At 41.2% G+C, this 18897-nt stretch overlaps 1 protein-coding gene and 1 pseudogene across 3 annotated transcripts in view; both read right to left on the reverse strand.

Moving 5' to 3' along the window:
- Positions 1-1131: 1131 nt before the first annotated feature.
- Positions 1132-1682, reverse strand: LOC114903695 (annotated as a pseudogene).
- Positions 1683-3305: 1623 nt separating this feature from the next.
- Positions 3306-18897, reverse strand: part of DHTKD1 (dehydrogenase E1 and transketolase domain containing 1) — a 52821-nt gene continuing 37229 nt past the window's right edge. Inside the window, exons 11-17 of one of the 3 annotated variants that reach the window (XM_029238408.1) lie at positions 17682-17832; positions 17195-17301; positions 11680-11844; positions 8502-8584; positions 7987-8156; positions 6107-6192; positions 3306-5097 (exon numbers count right to left, since the gene is read on the reverse strand). In XM_029238408.1, the coding sequence (XP_029094241.1) occupies positions 5071-5097; positions 6107-6192; positions 7987-8156; positions 8502-8584; positions 11680-11844; positions 17195-17301; positions 17682-17832 (789 nt within the window). In that variant the 3' untranslated portion in view covers positions 3306-5070. Of the gene's footprint in view, positions 5290-6106; positions 6193-7986; positions 8157-8501; positions 8585-11679; positions 11845-17194; positions 17302-17681; positions 17833-18897 lie in introns of those variants that run through there. The other 2 variants (XM_029238407.1, XM_029238409.1) reach the window with 2 other exon arrangements.

Below are 18897 nucleotides of genomic sequence, written 5' to 3' on the forward strand. Positions count from 1 at the left end.
AAGCTCAAGGCTGCCAAAAGAATTTACCGTTTCTTCCAGCCAACACTTGAAGGCAGGATCTCTGGCTCCCAACCTCTGTGGAAGGATAGGACCTTAACTTCCATTAGCACCACTTAACAAACCTGGATGGGTTTCACATGGACCAAACCTTACAGCTTTTTTCACTTAATTTTTCACTTTCCTGACTCTACTGAGCCTCCACTCACTGCCCTCTTCCTATTCTCTCACTCTCCTCTTAAAAGGCCAGTCCAAATCAAAGTTGGGTTTAATTCACACTGGATTCTTTTCCCTTATGCAACACATAGTATATTACTGAATAAAATCTGTCCTTAGCACTTTAGTGTCCAGCTGTGTTTGTCTTTAAACAAAGTTATGTACGTATACATACATGCACATACATATATATATATGGCATATATATATGGCAATTTAGGCTGGGCTTGCATGAGTCTCTGCTCCACTTGGGGTCATCTGCAACAGGTCCAAGGCTGGGGACTTGAATTATCAGAAGGCGCTCTCACTCACAAGTCTGGCATTTGATGCTGGCTGTCAGCTCCAACATCTCCACGTGGCTTCTCCATGTGGCCTGGGCTTCCCCACAACATGGCAGCTGGGTACCAAGGCATGTCCTTGGAAGTGACCCAGCATCACTTTCAGTGCATTGCATTTATAGAGGCAGCCACAAAGTCTTGCTCAACTTCAAGAAGGAAGGGAAATAGACTCCACCTCCAGGTGAGGATGTGGTAAGATTCTGGAAGAGCTTGTGGGACACAAAATACGACTCTGGCCTTTTGGAAAATGCAATCTGCCATAACCATCACTGCACATCCTGTGACTTCATTCTTCTCTCATTCTACTTTGTTTTAGTCATTTTCATACTTGCCTAATCTCCCCTAGTACACCATAAACTTCTGGATAGCAGGGAGGGTCTTATTTAATTTTTGTATCATTTTCAGTTACCTGCAAGTGTTTGACTTAAATACAGTTTTGACACTAGATTGTGAACTAATTTCGTGAATCCTTTCAATAAAGATGAGCTAAATTGAAAATCTAATTGACAGAAGGAGAAGAGTGGCCTGTACCTCTCTCTCTCTCTCTTTTTTTTTTTTTAACATTTATTTTTTGCGGCATTTATTCCCGGGCCATAAGTTTTTGTTTCTTCAGTTTCTTCTGGGATATTTTTCTTCTGGGCAACCTCCTCTTCTGGTTTAGGAACAATCTGTTCTTTTTCAGTAAGGATCATCTCAATGTGGCAGGGAGAGCTCATGTATGGTTGATCCGGCCATGAGCTCTGTAAGTCCTGCACCACATCGTTGGGGCTTTGTTCGCCTGGATTTGCTCAATGACCAGAGACTCTACATCTAAGCCCTTAAGTTCAGCATTACTCTCTGCATTTTTGAGCATGTGCAGTAAAAATTCAGCACTCTTTTTGGGCCACCGACCCTGGGTCCAGCCCCGCTCTTTGGCCTGGCCACACCTACCAACTCCACCACTCTAACAACAGAATGGCACACATTGCTTCTTTAAAGTGACATCCTTCAGATACTTGGTGGCTTTTCGGATATGCATACCTTAATGGCCTGGGCAGTTTCATGAGTGTTCTTAAAGTGAACATGAAGATTTGAACCTCTTGACTTGCATGATTTTGTGGGGTTTTCTGGGTTAAGTGAATAGCGAACCATTTTTAGAGGTCACCTCAGGCCCCTTACCAGAAAAGTTCTCTCTTTACTACCTGTTTCTGGGACAGCTCGCTGGTTCAAGGAAAAGCCTGGGAACAAGCTGGGAATATACCCTAGATAACTTTTGTGAATTCCCTTTCCAAGATTCTTCCGTCTTTCTGCTACTACTTGCCACTCAGGACTTTTCCTTGCATAACCACAAGACGCCACCTAATCTACATCTATCAGGCATATCACTCTATCATGACCTTCCCCCTTGTTTTAAGCATATTCAGCAAGAATCTCTCTCTGCATGTAAAGTATTTTGTCTTCTCAGATTATTAGTCCGTTGGGGCAGTGGACAACCCATTTTATCTCTAAATTTCATGTGTTTCTAATGTCCAGAACAATGCCATATATGCAACACATGTTCAATAAACTATTTATTGAGGAAATACCATTCTACTCTTACAGGATCATATCTTATCTTTGTTCCATTATAGCTGGTTCTTCATGTGAGTCAGAGAAGACACAGGGAAACAACACTAAAGTAGTGTACTTTTATTAAAAGTTTGCTAAAATTAACTGATTTTGCAGCTAGCCATGGGGAACTAACAGTCCGCTTTAGATTGTGCTTTATCAGATTTAAATACAAACATGACAGTGAATTACTACTTCCATAGAATAATTTAGGAATTGTCTACTTGTGTAATAGTGTGTTACAAATATTGAGGATTTAAACATTTTGTCCAAATTTCCCAAAAATTTAATAGTTTTAGCCTGAATCCTCTGAGAAGCTGAAAAATGTAAACCAAATATCCAAGTACATCTAAGAGAAATTAGATAAAAGGCTTGAGGAACCTCAAGACCCAAGTCTTGATTCTTTCTTTCTTTCCTTCTTTCTTTAAATCTAAGTATAGTTGATTTACAGTGTTTCAGGTGTACAGCAAAGTGATTCAATATCATATATACATACATATATATATTCTTTTTCAGATTTGTTTCCATTATGGTTTATTATAGGATATTAAATACAGTTCCCTGTGCTATAGAGCAGGACCTTGTTGTTTATCTATTTTATATATAGTAGTGATATCCATTAATCCCAAGCTCCTAATTTATCTCTCCCCCACCCCCTTTCCCCTTTGGTAACCATAAATTTGTTTTCAAGGTGTGTGAGTCTGTCTCTGTTTTGTAAATAAGTTCATTTGTATCATATTTTAATTCCACATATGAGTGATATCATATGGTATTTGTCTTTCTTTGACCAAAAGTCTTGATTCTTAATCTGTGACTTCCTTCCTGTGTAACCCTTAATTGCTAAAACCATATTTCTTCAATTTTGCAAAAGTGATACTGTTTCTATTGCCAGCCGAGGAATTTTTTAAAATAATAAAACTTCAAAGGTAATACAGTCAGCCCCAAAATGGCTATGCTTTAGAATATTTTTGCTTATAGTATGTGTACGGAAAATATAGGAAAACTGAGCAAAATTGTTCTTATAAAAAAGAAAATTTGGGGGACTTCCCTGGCGGTCCAGTGGTTCAGACTCTGTGCTTCTAGCATAGATTTACATTAATGGGATATTAATACCACATTATCAATTTTTAAAATATTTTACTTTATTATTGATATATTTATCCCATTCTTTATTATGTGAGTATTTGATCTGGAATTCTTCAAATGGCCTCTTCCTGCAAGGTAATTCAAAATGCTGATCCACGTTGCACTGGTGATTGAGAGTAAGGTTAAGATACAAGAAGACATTTCACGGCTCAGGTTGGAGATGTAACAGGAAACAGACTCGTGAGGTGTAAAGTTAGAAATCTGGAGAGATCTCCACTAAAAAAAAAATCTGGTTTTCCATCTCATTTTGTGCTCAGACTTTTGAAATGTTTTAACTCAAGAAACCGAGAGATCTGAAAAAAAAACGGCACTGTGCTTTTATTTTTTTTCTAGTTCAATATACAACATTGATAACCATTCTCATTAAGCAGACCTTTGTAATTTTACTGGTTGACATGTGTGACACTAAGTTACATGATTTATAAGGCCTGCACTAATTTACATGATTTATAAGGCTTGGCGAAGGAAGAAAGCATTCACGTGTATAGGAATAAAAGGGATGTGAATATTACAGACACGGTAAATCAGTACACTGATGTACACGTTTAAGATGTGAATCACGAATCTACTGCTGTGGCCAGAACAACCTATACAGCGATTCTGAAAGACATTAAAAGTTGCCAGTAAAAGTGGAGAGGGTGTTACAGGGCCCCGGTATTTCCCCCATTTCTGAGAAAAACAGTGTCCCGGCACAAGCATGGTACATGGTAGTGCTCTGCAGCACCAAGCCAGGTAAGCGGACACAGTTTGGTGATATTTAGTTATACTTCCAGTTAAGCTTAATTTCAGAATAAGGGGGTGGGTTGGTGACCTCTAGAAATCCAGAAAGTGCCTGATGTTGGGAAGTTCCTGCTATCAAAGTTAAAGTGACCCTTAAGTATCACAAATTAACATCATATGACAGCAGGGACTGTTAGAGGCAAGGCTGATGATCAACCAGGGGCTGAAATCCCCATATCAGACACCCAGAGGTAATTAAAAATACTAAGGTATCGCGGCAAGAACAATTTAAGGAAAAAGAAAAAAGATACTATGGCAAAGTGGACCACTAACCAATTTCATCATAACTATAACTCAGCGTAATAATACTGTGCTAAAGGATCATACACCCGGAGGTTTATATTTAATAAGACCTATATTTAAGGATAATGGGTAAAACAGTGATCTTGAAGAACACAAATCAGGAATAATACAGTTTTGCTAAAGTGTTACATAATGTGTTACATAAAATAGATTGCAGGGAGATCTATGTCACAACTGAAAACTACATTCCAGGCATGATAAGGTGAGACATATTCTGGAATCTGCCCTATTCTTAGGTAACTGTTAGTTGGTTTTAGCTGTAGAGTTTCCTAAATTAGAACTATTTACAGGTGAAAATGATTTGGTGAAACATTTTTCACAGTGGCTGGAAAGCAGTACCAGAGATGACATAAATTGAAAATACAGGTAGTCAGGGACTTTGAATAAAAAAGGGAAAATTCATGAAAGTCACATGCATCAAGAAAATAGGGAGGTAATGTTGAGGTAATCCCTATGCAACTATAAATTCAGACTCAAGAACTTTTCCTGGGTACACCCAGTTAATTAGAAAGAGTCGAGTCTGGAAACATCCGGATAAGGACCTAGCTCTACAACCCACGCAGGTCTAACAGAATATAACACTATGGTACTTTTAAGGACGAAAGTGACTTGTAGGATTCACATCTTGATGAACAATTCCTTTGGCTGTTCCATGTATTCTTCTAGATTAACCTCTCCTCTGTCCTCATCAATCCCAACATCTTCAAGGAATACATTCTTTTTGTGGCACCTAATGGAAGGAGGAGAGAGTGGAGGAGGCAAGCCTTTCTTTTTATGGCAGTTTTCTTACAAGTAAGTAGTGTTTCTTCGAAGGGCATCATTGGGTGAAGGTCTTGGCAAGGACTTCTTCATGCTGCTCTAGATGAACGCTGCCGATTCCTACAGCAGGTACCGGCAACGCGGGTCGGCTCACCAGACGGAGCTAGCGTTGGAGCAGAAAAGAAATACAATGACATTTGGACTAGACCAGAGCTCTGCTTAGCTCGTCCAGGGATGTGCATGTATTTCTCTGAAGCTGATTTAACTATAAATCACCTTTTTGGAAAATAATGTGTTACATAAAATAGATTGCAGGGAGATCTATGTCACAACTGAAAACTAAATTCCAGGCGTGATAAGGTGAGACATATTTTGGAATCTGTCCTATTCTTAGGTAACTGTTAGTTGGTTTTAGCTGTAGAGTTTCCTAAATTAGAACTATTTACAGGTGAAAATGATTTGAGTGCCATAAACTGGTATCAAGTGACCAGAGTTTTAATCAAAGCAGAATAGAAAGATAAACAGAAGCACAACTGTTCTTCTCCTTGTTTTCCTCTTCCTAAAACGTAACAAAGAATTTGGCCTCCGATGTCTACCAGCTTTGCAGGTGGGCCTGGAATAAGTGTTACTGTAAAACAAGCGAGCTCATCGCTCTCCTCCCCCGGGGCTTGGATACTGACCTTTGGGACAAGAATGCTGAGTAGGCTAACGGGAACGGTAGACGACAGGTAGGTCTTCTACCTTTTCAAGTATAATCATTGTTTTTGTTTTGTTTTTTAACATGATACTAGTAGCTACACATATACATCTTGCTAAACACTCAGAAGTTTAGTCTGAAAAAGGAGCCTAAAACTAGGTTTTATATTTTAGTTTATCTTTAGAAGCTTTGGACTGATAATAGGGGATAAACCTATTTGGTGGCACTCCAATAGGAGAAAAGGGACACACACAAAACACTGCAAAGGAGAAAGCGCTATCACCTTGCAGGCCAGTTGCTTTTCAAACCTTGGAGAAACAAAAAACCAAGGACCCATGTTCTGAGGCTCCTCCTGACTCCAAATAAAATCTATGAAAGAAGAAAGTTCATCTCAGTACCTCAAGTAAATATATACAACATACTACACACACAGACACACTATATATGCATGTGTGTGCACACACATACACATACTATACATGTTATATATGTATATACACACAAACACACATAGTTATACACACATACACACATATCCTCAAGTAAATATATACAACACACACAGACACACTATATATGCATGTGTGTGCACATACATACACATACGTATACTATACATGTTATATATGTATATAGACACATATACACACATAGTTACATATATATACACACACACACACACACATATCCTCAAGTAAATATATTATTACCTTTCCAATATGGCACAGTGTTGTCTTTTTTCTTTTTGAGAAATGCATAGTCACGTATCCATCACCACAATCATGATACAGAACAATTCTCTAAACCCCAAATATTCCCTCATCCTGACCCTTTGTGCTCAGCTCTTCCTCCCACCCCCAACCTCTGGCAACCACCGATCTTTTCTCTATCCCCGAAGTTTTGCCTTTTCCAGAGCATCAGGTAAGTGGAATCACACAGTATACAGCCTTTTGGTCTGGGCTTCTGTGAATTAGCAAAATCCGTCAGTCGTTTTGCCGCTAGCGATAGTTCACTCTCTTTTACTCTTAAGGAGAATGATACTGTAGGGATGCACAATGAGATTGTTTCTTCATTCACCAGTTGAAGGATGTTTTGGCTGCTTCCAGCTTGGGGCAATTATGAATACAGCCACTATAAATATTCACATATGGATTTTTCCTTTCTCTTGAGTAAATACCTAGGAGTGGGACTGCTGCGTGGTAAGGAAACTCTGTGTGTAGCTGCATGAGAAACTGACAAAACTGTTTTCCAGAGTGGCTGTATGAGTTTGCATTCCCACCAGCAGTGAATGAAGGTCCCAGTTGCTCTGCATCCTGATCAGTCCTTGATATTGTTTTGTTTTCATTTTAGCCATTCTAATAGGTATGTAGCCATATCTCATTTTGGCGTAATTTGCATTTCCCTATCACTAATCATGTTGATGATCTTCTCATATGGGTATTTGCCATCTGATTCTTTGGTAAAATGACTGTTCAGTTCTTTTGCACCTTTTGAAAAACTGGATTATATGTTTTCTAACTTGAGTTTTCAGAGCTCTTTCAACATTCTGGAGAGTCCTTTGTCAGATATGTTTTTACAAATACTTTCTCCCGGTTTGTGGCTTGTCTTTTTTATATTCTTTGCAGTGCCTTTTGCAGTGCAAAAGTTTTTCATTTTGGTAAAATCTACTTTTTCTTTTCTGGAACGTGCTTTTGGTGTTATGTCTAAGCACTTCTTGCCTAACCCAAGGTCAGGAAGATTTTCATCCACTTCCTTCTAGAAGCTTTATAGTTTTACGTTGAGGTCTATGATCAACTTTGAGTTAATTTCTGTATAAGGTGCACATAGATATCTAATCATTCCAGCCCCATCTGTTGAAAAGGCTTATCTTTTACAATTATACCGGATATATCATAAACGATTGTATAGCACTGATTCCCTCCAAACTCAAGAAATTCGATGTCTTATACGAAAGTGGGGGAGAACGAAAGGGACACCCAAAGGGACACCAAAAAAGACATAGAGACACTGGCTTCAGTTGTATTACTTTCATATCTCCAGATTCCATGAGATTCAACTTTCTAATAACTCTCACTGCTCCAGTACCATCTTTTTATTTGAGATAGTTCAAATAGGTTTCAGGTAACTTAAAACCAAAAAAGCCTAATAAGAAGGACCCTTTACCTCTAACATGTTTGTATTTGCTCATCTCTTCCTGCAGCGAATCGAGTGGGAAAGGGCAGAGTTCTTCCATTCGGATGATGGCAAAGTCATGCTTCCTGGCCTCCAAAGATTCTCTTTGCTTCAGCAGGGCATAGAAATGTTTGCCGCAGCAGAACACTAAACTCTTAACCCTGTTGGGTAGAAAAGGGACAGTGAGGCGGGGGAGAAATATCTTAAAGTAAGAACTGTAGCAGAAGAAAGGGGGAGACCACAGAGATTTAAATGCTTCACCACTGAAGCAGCGGGGGCGTTGTAGTGGGGTTCAGTCATGCTGTGCCCTGGCCAACCTTCTTGAGCAACATATGCCTCCAAAATTCACTCTTCTGTGCATATTCTAACTCCTACCCCATGAACTTAAAGGACTTATATAAGGATAGAGAAGATTTGGGTCGCTTGGTTCACTTAACATGAACTAGTTTTCCCACTCACTACAAATCTACTGCAGAGTATGAAAACAGAGCTCCACATCAGATTACTTTTTTGGATCCACAGATGAATCACCAATGACTGGTTTGAATGCTGTTCCTGGTGCCATTTCTTGAAGGGTTGACACAGCTGCCTAAGGAGGGGGAGGGGGAGAAAAAAGCCACAAATCTATCAACCAAGGGCAAGGACCTGAAGATGCTTTTATTTATCAGGGATCTTTCCCAAAAACTAGTATCAAAATTCTCTCCTGGGACTATAAGTAAACATATGTACTATTAAACAAAATATCTTTCCCAAAAGTATCTGTTCTGTATACTTCAGAATAAAATATTTTTCTGAGGTTACATAAGATCGCCTTTTGCTTGGTGCCACAATAAATTTTAACAGTCAAAATTTCAGTGTGGGGGACTTCCCTGGTGGCACAGTGGTTGAGAATCTGCCTGCCAGTGCAAGGGACACGGGTTCAAGCCCTAGTCCGTGAAGATCCCACATGCTGCAGAGCAACTAAGCCCGTGCACCACAACTACTGAGCCTGCGCTCTAGAGCCCAAGAGCCACAACTACTGAGCCCACGCGCCTAGAGCCCGTGCTCCGCAACAAGAGAAGCCACCGCAATGAGAAGCCCGTGCACCACAACGAAGACCCAACGCAGCCAAAAAAAAAAAATTTGCAGTGTGATGACTCAACTTTATTATCAATAAAAACTACACCTTAACTTTTTGGAATTGGAATCAGAAACAACATTTTATAAAATTTATATTGTGAACCGGAATAGCTGAGTTAGGGCAATTATTTCTGTCTTTAGGATTTTGACTATAATTTATAAATGAAACAGAACAAGTAGGAACAACATATGAATATTTCCACGATGAAAAGAAATTTTATTACTGAGCCCAATTTAAAAAAATACTTGGGAACTCCCTGGCAGTCCAGTGGTGAGGACTCAGTGCTTTCACTGCCGAGGGCCCAGGTTCAATCCCTGGTCAGGGAACAAAGATCCTACAAGCTGCGTGGTGCGGCAAATAAATACTTGTTGCAAAGAACTTAAAGTAGAAAACTGATGAAGCCAAGGTGAGGGATTTGATCCCTTTTGCTATCATCTAGTTAGTTTCCCTATAGTCTAGCCCCAAATGGGTATATGACATTTAGACTAGGCCATTGAGGGCAGCCACACCGATGCTGGGATACTGTATATAACCTAAAAAATTAATATTAGCTATTCAGCTATGCTTATTAGTAAATAATGTGTGATAGAGGCAATTTTTCTCCCTTCTGAACCAGAGCCTTTTGTCAGTCCCCACTTCCTACAGCAGGAATCAAAAGGTTCAGAGTTCAGAGTTAGGTGGGAAACTGGGGTGGGATTTTGGTACCACTTGACAGACAAACTCCCTGTACCCCTGAGTCATGTCTGCTACATGGCAAGTCATCTCTGAGTGGGCCATGGATAGAGAAGGCTGGCTATTATATTCTGCTAGATCACTTGTACCAATAATCCAATTTTCAGGAAGAAATCAGAATTCAATACTGGTTGTACTGACTTTCCATTAACAAAAGGACTTATATGTTTAATGAAAATATTTGACTACTTAATAAGAGTAGTTCTTCACTTGAAAGTCTATAAGATAGCTGGTGATATTTTTTAAGCTCCCCAAGGAAGGCTTCACTTATTTAATAAGTTGTATATTAGACTTGGGGAGAGGAGTGGAGCATTAGGGCCAGAAAATGAACTCATTTTCAGTTTCAAACAGCAAAAGAAATGCTCAACAAAACTTCTAATAGCTCACTCAATACCTAATAATATACCTGCATTTTATTTAATATCATTGCACTCCTTTTAGTTATGATTGAGAGAGCAGGTGACAATGTTAGGGATACAATGAAAGTTGGGTTCAAGAATCCCAGATCAGGACTTCCCTGGTGTTCCGGTGGTTAAGACTCTGCCTTCCAATGCCGGGGGTGCGGGTTCGATCCCTGGTCAGGGAACTAGATCCCACATGCCGCAACTAAGACCCAGAGCAAAATTATAGTAACTTTACATTTAGACTTGGCTCCTTTCACATTGCTGTTTCAAAATATCGGCGTCAAGACAGCCCCATCAGAAAGATGGTGTAAAGGGACTGAATTTGTTTGTCTTGAAGGTCCCATGATGCTCATGAAACCATCTCAAAATTCATAAGGTTGTTCACAGAGAGAATAAGCAGACCAAACAAATGAACTTTCAGCCATTGGTGAAAGAACTTGAAGTGCATTTCCTCATTATTGACCCCTGAGGCTGGGGTGAGACAGGTGAGGGGCCTGGAGAGCAAAATTTAAGGGGGCGCTCACTCTGGGATCACTCAAGTACCCTTGACCGACTGTGAGAACAAGGGTCACCTTACTCCCCTGCAGATGCTAGAAACGCCAAAAAAGGCAACCGGTGAAGGCAAATCACTGGCAGCTTCCCTCAACACCCCTCACTTCCAAATACACGTTCTCTAACCTTTGTGAGAAGCACAAGGTCATCTCAAACAGCCAAGTCCTAAACGACTTAGATCACCTCAGCAGTGGCAACCAAGTAAATGCAGAGGTTTTTCGAATGTTAATCCTAATTCAGACTCTCATACAAAACTGACAAAAATTATAGCAGGTGGGATAAATATATGCTTAGCAGTGTTTCTTATCTTGAACTCTGCCACTTGAAAACTAGCATATTTGTGTGATTTAAAAAAACATGTGCGCTTAACACTTAGTTCTGGTAAACCAAGAGAAAATATACTCTTGTAAAGCCAGGTAGTGATAAGCTATATTGTTACAGTGTTTGAAACGGACTCTACCGGTGATAAATCATTTAACAGAAAAAGTCTAAATAAAAGTCAATGACTAAAACCACTCATTTTCATCAAAGTACTTTCAATTCCCAACTTGCAACTATCAACATAGCAGTGCTGAGACCATTTGGACTTTGAAACTTTTCCTGAAAGATTATTTCTGCTCAGACTGGGATGCCAGGGTTATAATATGTGCTATGCCTGTCCTTCGTGACAATGAAACTGAGAGCGACTTAGACTTCTAGTTATTCTTGAAAGGTTAAAAAAAGAGAAAAAGGGAGATACAAAGCAGCATGGCCAACTAAAACCAAAGAGATGCTTCTGTCATTTGCATCTACAATCAGATACAGAAAAGAGACAAAAATGCAGAGGAAAAAAAATGACAGGAGAAAAAAGACTAATAACCAGCTTTTTCTACTTACAGGGAGTCTGAGCAACATCTTCGGAGAAGCAAGGATGAGGGGCTTCCTGAAGTTCCGGACCATCTGTCTCCGTAGCAGGTGAAAGTACTGGGCGGGCGTGGAGGGGTAAGCCATGCACATGTTCACGGTATCCCCGTCCACGCCCTCCTCCACGCTGTCACACATCTGGGAGGGAAGTGAGAGGAAGGGCAGACAGTCGGGTCATCTCATTCCATCCTAAGGGCACAGGCTATCCTAAGGGGGACACGGGGCTCTTGATGAGCAGGAGAAGAGATGTGTCTCTTCATTACAGAAAAAGACCAGAAGGTAAATTTATGACCTGTGAAGAATTCACCAGAGGAGAAGCCTGATGGCTCCCCATCGGCCAAGTCTGTGTGTTTTAATGTGGTTCTTTCCAGACACAGCTGACTGCAGGAAGCATGTGGAGGTGGGGACTTCCCTGGTGGTCCAGTGGTTGGGACTTGGAGCTTTCACTGCCAAGGGCCCGAGTTCTATCCCTGGTCAGGGAACTAAGATCCCACAAGCCATGTGGCATGACCAAAAAAAATTAAAATTAAAAAAAAAAAAAGCATCTGGAGGAGACTTTTTGAAAAGTACAGATGCTGATGACTGTGGAGTGAAGATGTTGGAAGAATGCACTATCTGAATCTCACTCTCCTGATGGAGTAAATGTAAGTATAGTTTGTTTCAGAGACAAGAATGAGAGCAGCTAACGAGGTTGAAAAATCGAGGGCAAGGAATGAAATCTCAGAAGATCCTGCTGGGACAGAAACTTGAGGCATGTCTCCTAACCCTGATCAAGGAGCAGTACAGAGGAAAGTAAGTGAGTTGACAAAATCCTGAGATTTTTACTGGGCTCCTCCAATGTGGTGACAGGGTGTGAGTGGCACCCTGGGTAAAAAAAGGCAAAATCTAGGGCTGAAGCCCCTGCAGAATTCAGTGGAGGCAGATGGGGCTGCCAGGCTTGCTGCTTCCAGGGCCAGGACATGCCAAGGAAAGAGAGGCCCACGGAAGTAATACACAGCCCTGACCAGGGAGTGGACCCTTGTATGGGCTTAGCTATTGAATCTCAGAAGGGACACCGGAATTTAGCAAGAAAAACCCTCTGTCCAGCAGAGCTATGTCCTCCCACGCCACGTCCTCAGGCTTCATGTACTGGAGGCTATTCTCAACTGTTGTTCTAAGAAGGTAAATTGGTACCAAATGGGAAGGAAAATTAAGGGGAATTCACCCACACCCTCTCAGGGAAACTATACGGTTTTGAAGAATTGCCCTAAATAATCAAAGACAAGATGAAATAAAATGATATAGCAACAATGTAAATATTATACAGCCCCTTATAACTTTTTATAAGGGGGGGACAAAAAGAAAGGAACATAGCAGGCAAAAGGCAGCCAATTTTAACAAAAGACATAAGTATTGGCAAGGATGTGGAGAAAAGGGAGCCCTTGTACACTGTTGGTAGGAAAGTAAATTGGTATAGTCACTACGGAAAACAGCATGGGGGCTCCTCAAAAAATTAATAACGGAATTACTGTATGATCCAGAAATCCCACTTCTGAGTATTTAACCAAAAGAACTGAAATCAGGATCTCAAAGAGGTATTCGCACTCCCATGTTCATTGCAACACTACTCGTGATAGCCAAGATGTGGAAACAACCTAAATGGTCATCTATGGATGAATGGATAAAGGAAATGTGCTATGTGGTATATAGGTATTTTCATCTATATATGTAATATTACTCAGCCTGTTCAAGGAAGGAAATCCTGCACTTTGCAGTAACATAGATGAGCTCTGAGGACATTATGCTAAGTGACGTACAGATACTGCACAATTCCAGTTATATGAGCAATCTAAAATAGTCAAACTCAGAGAAGCAGAAAGCAGAGCAGTGGTTGCCAGGGGCAGGGAAGGGGAAATGGAGAGTTGCTAGTCAAGGGGTATAAGGTTTCTGTTATGTAAGATGAATAAGTTCTAGAGATCTGCCGTACAACATAGTAGCTACAGTCAACAGTATTGCAATGCACACTTAACAATCTGTTAAGAGGGTAGGTCTCATGTTAAGTGTTCTTACCACAATTTTAAAAAACAACACTGTTTTAAAGGGCAGATAGTCTTAAAGATAACACAGTAGAATTAGATAAGAAAGGTGAGTGCAATGCCAAGAAAACCAAGTGAGAACCAAACTCAACCATTACAAATCTAATAAATAAATAAGAAACATCAAGAAGCAGAACAGACAGGATGAAAAAGAAATGGCATGGGGCTTCCCTGGTGGCGCAGTGGTTGAGAGTCCGCCTGCCGATGCAGGGGACGCGGGTTCGTGCCCCGGTCTGGGGGGATCCCACGTGCCGTGGAGCGGCTGGGCCCGTGGGCCGTGGCCGCTGGGCCTGCGCGTCCGGAGCCTGTGCTCCGTGGCGGGGGAGGCCACAGCAGTGAGAGGCCCACGTACCGCAAAAAAAAAAAAAAAAGAAATGGCATGAACAAAGAGCTTGAGATAATCACAGTGAAAGAAGATGAAGTAAGCAAGTGCTTATATAAACAGCAAACACTCTTCACTTTACATATCGGTATATGAATTCTTTTGCAGGGCTAAAAATAAAATTAGTAGTGTAAACAAAGAGCTTGAGGTAATCCCAGTGCAAGCACAGGAAACGATAATAATAAAAATAATAAACAGCAAACATATAAATGTGGATTACTGTTCTAAGCATTTACTATATTGACCCTTTATGCCTCACAGTAATCCTGTGAAGTAGGTTTGAGAAAATTATTAACATGGACTTGGTAATTTTAATGCATATGTAGATGGTCCTTTCAAAACCCTGGCAACTTGCTTCCTTGAACTCCTGTCCTCCAATCACTCTGTCCTCCATCCTACCTCAACAACTCATTTCCATGGCTACATCCTGGTTTCACTGACAGGGATCTCTCCATAAGCTCTACTTTATCCATTCCACTCTGACCACCACTTCCTACCTTTCTAGCTCAATTCCCTTTAACACTTTGACTCCATCAATCCTTCGGCCTCATCAATACCACCAACATATTGATCCTATCACCTTTTCACTGGCCTTCACCCTTCACATCTCCTCCCTCCTCCTTACTTAAGCTAAATTCCATAGTCAATCATTATAATCATTCTTTTGCATACACCCTTAACTCCCTTGACATTTTTTCACTCCAAACCACAAGCCGAGTTAATCTCAACTTTCCATCTGTCCCATTTCTGCACCTATGCAGGGAATGAAGCTGGAGAAAACACGCAATCACACTGATGGATCTCACTTTAAAATCTTGACCAAGAATCTTAAGTGGGCCCTCACTGCTCTTAGACTATTATCTTCTATTTCCCTAATTCACTCATTCTCCTCCTCTTTCAGATGACTATTTCACAGCTTTAACCCAGGATCTCCTCCTGCACCATCACTCTCGGCTAATGACCCAAGAGTATCTCCTCAGACCTTCACCACAACATCTACAATGTTCTATTATCTGCATCGAATTCTCTGCCTTCTGGTTATTACCACAGAGGAAGCTGCCATGCTGCTGTCTAGAGCTGATCCAATCCCTTGTGCAGTGGACACCAGCCCATCCTGCTCTCTCAAGGCCATCACTCCAGTCATTCTACTCTCTCTCCTATGTCAATATTTTCTTCTCTACTGGATCATTCCTATCAGCATACAAACATGCTGTTATTCCTCCTATCTTTAAAACAAAGGCAAGGGCTTCCCTGGTGGCGCAGTGGTTGAGAGTCCACCTGCCGATGCAGGGGACGCGGGTTCGTGCCCTGGTCCGGGAAGATCCCACATGCCGTGGAGTGGCTGGGCCCGTGAGCCATGGCCGCTGAGCCTGCACGTCCGGAGCCTGTGCTCCGCAACGAGAGAGGCCACAACAGTGAGAGGCCCACATACAGCAAAAAAAATAAATAAGAAAAAAGAAAAAAACAAGCAAAAAGAACCTCTCTTGGTGCAAATTTCCCACTTCTTTGTTCTATTTGCAGCAAAACTTTTCAAAAGAGTTAAACTTTCCTCCTTCCATATACTCCTAATACCACTCCACCTAAACAAACTGCAGTTACCGACCACCAAATGAACCCTTTATTGCTAAATCCAACGGCTAATTCTCAGTCCTATCCTGATTTGGCCTTGATACGTCCTCCTTCTTAACATGTATCCTTCACTTGCTTTCTAGGACCTTCCTCCAGCTTCACTGGTTGCTCCTTCTCGGCCTCCTGTGTTCTCCTTCCCTGCAGCCTCTAACTGCTGGTCTATCCCAGGGCTCAGTTGGGGGGCAACTTCTCTTCTCTAGCTGTACTCATTCTTTTGATAATTTCATCCAGTCTCATGACTTTAAATATCATCTAGAAACTGATGACTCCCAGACTGTATCTCTTGCATCCTCGTTCCTATATTTCTTTGAAAAACTGTAGTTTTGTATTTCACAGCTAGTTCTTTAATTTACCTCCAATTTATTTCTGTAATCTAATTTTTATGAAATGATTTCTCTGTCATTATCTATTAACCAACCAGTTATATCCATTTATCTAGCTACTGTTCTATCTACCTATCTACTAATCTATCACCTTTCTATGTATTTTATCGGCCTGTATGCTAAGATAATTAATGATATTCATGTACTTAGGGTGATGTGTACTGATGTCTCCATTTACTTTCAAATGCATCCAAAAATTATATGGATTTATGGATAGAGGGATGGCAGATGAATAGATACATGATAAAACAAATATAATAAAATATTAACAGTAGAATGTAGCAAGTGGGCATATGAATGCTCTCTTGTAAAGTTTTTTCAACTTTTCTGTATGTTTGAAATTTTTCATAATAAAATATTAGAAATATGCATAAAGAGGCATTGGTAATGATTCTTACCAAAAGATAACAATGGTAATTTCTGGGTTGTTGTTTAACATTTTTTAATGGTCACGAATCATTTTATAAAAATACTATCACTACTTAGATCTGGGGTTGGTCACTGTATCTCTGTTTATAAAAAGCCCCTAGATGACTCCGATGATCAGCTTGACTCAGAAACTACTGATACTTGCCGCATGAGAAGCACTTTCAGGGACTTCCCTGAGTGGTCCAGTGGGTAAGACTCCACACTTCCAATTCAGGGGACCCAGGTTCCATCCCTGGTCGGGGAACTAGATCCCGCATGCCGCAACTGAGCCCGCGTGCCGCAACTAAAGATCCCGCATGCTGCAACTAAAAATCCCGCATGCTGCAACTAACTCCTGGCACAGCCTAAATAAATAAATACTAAAAAAAAGAAGAAGCACTTTCATTGCCGTAAAACCGTGATACTAACATGCTTGAGGCATCACGTTTCCAAGGAATATTGATTGACATTGCATTAAATCTGTTTCATTCAAATACTACAATGTCTTATAGTCCAAGGTTCACATTAGGTATTTGCAGGAGGCAGTTCTATTTCAAAGCACCTAGAAAGCAGGGAAACATTTCGTGGAATCCAGAAAGCAGTGGACATACCTGCAAGAAACGCTCTATTCGACAAGATGAGTGCTCTGGTCCAGCCCCATCGTACCCGTGAGGAAGGAGGACCACGATGCCGCTCTGGAGGAGCCACTTGGCCTCACCTGCAAAGCAGCAGCAGGAGTAAGAACGCCACGACGCAGGTGCAGGACAGCCCGGGGCGACTGGGCGGTGAGACACATGTTAGTTTGTTGCTGGACCCCCCAAAACCATTTTCATTGCACCATTCACTACAGCCAAGCACATTCCCCAGGAGACACAGCCCTCCTGCTGACAGAGGACTTACGTGCTCTTCCTAGCAGCTTACTTAACTGCCTGATAGCTGCCATGCCCCAGTGGATGACAGAACAGGCTCCCAACTCTCGGAGTGGGGGGATGCCGTGGTACACAGGAGTCTCATAAGCAGTTATGGCCCCTTTTCTGTCATTTGTCCCCATGAGGCTGGTGCCACGCATCCACTACACACCCATAGGCCAACACCAACCTCCAGAGATGAACGTGTCAAAGATGATCTGGGCACCGTTGAAGAAATCGCCAAACTGAGCCTCCCAGAGGGGCAGTAGGTTAGGGCTTTCGATGCTCATCCCATACTCAAATCCCAAGACGGCCTCTTCCGACAGTGGGCTGTTGCTGACCTAGGGCAAAGGAGGAGAACAGAACCGTCGTGCAGGGAAGATGGGATGTGAATCAGTTAAAGTAAAGCATCATATTGGTACCAACTGCTCAAAAGGGAGGAGGGCCGTGAGGGCAGCTGTGCTTTCATTCATCCCCGCATCCCTTTGAGAGAGGACATCTCCTGCTCTCCATGAGTGATGTGTGTGGGAAAAGTTGGGGCAAACAGAGGAAGACATACAAAAGCTTGGAATATGGGCATTAAAGATTTTCTTGAAGGAGAAGCAAAATTAACTTCTCAGATGCCCCACCTTTGAAGCTGAGAGTAAAATGGTGTCATAAGAGCTTTTTAAAAAAATGTCACAAAACAAAGTGGGGGGAGGGACTTCCCTGGTGGTCCAGTGGTTAAAAATCTGCCTTCCAATGCAGGGGATGTGGGTTCGATCCCTAGTCGGAGAACTAAGATCCCACATGCCATGGGGCAACTAAGCCCTCATGCTGCAACTACTGAGCCTGTGCTCCAGAGCCCACGCTCCACAACTAGAGAGAAGTCTGTGCGCTGTAACGAAGAGCCCATGTGCTGCAACTAAGACCTGACGCAGTCAAAAATAAATAAATAAATATTTTTAAAAATCTAGAAAAATGGTATAGATGATCTTATTTGCAAAGTAGAAATAGAGACATAGACATAGAGAACAAATGTATGGATATCAAGGGGGAAAGAGGTGGAGAGGGAGGAATTGGGAGACTTGGATTGACACATATACATTATTGATACTATGTATAAAATAGACAACTAATGAGAACATACTGCATAGCACAGGGAACTCTACCTAATGCACTGTGGTAACCTAAATGGGAGGGAAGTCCAAAAGGTAGGGGATATCTGTATGTGTATGGCTGATTCATTTTCTTGTGCAGTGGAGGCTAACACAACATTGTAAAGCAACCATACTCCAATAAAAATTAATTAAAAACAAACAAACAAAGGGGGGGAAAGTTACTTGAAAAAGGCCTACCTTTCGGAATCCATTATTCTAATATCCTGTTTGCATGATAAAGCAAAAGAATCATCACCATATGTTAAG

This window comes from Monodon monoceros, unplaced genomic scaffold (assembly GCF_005190385.1).
Source record: "Monodon monoceros isolate NGI ecotype Baffin Bay Population unplaced genomic scaffold, NGI_Narwhal_1 Super_Scaffold_21, whole genome shotgun sequence".
Classification (NCBI taxonomy): Eukaryota; Metazoa; Chordata; class Mammalia; order Artiodactyla; family Monodontidae; genus Monodon; species Monodon monoceros.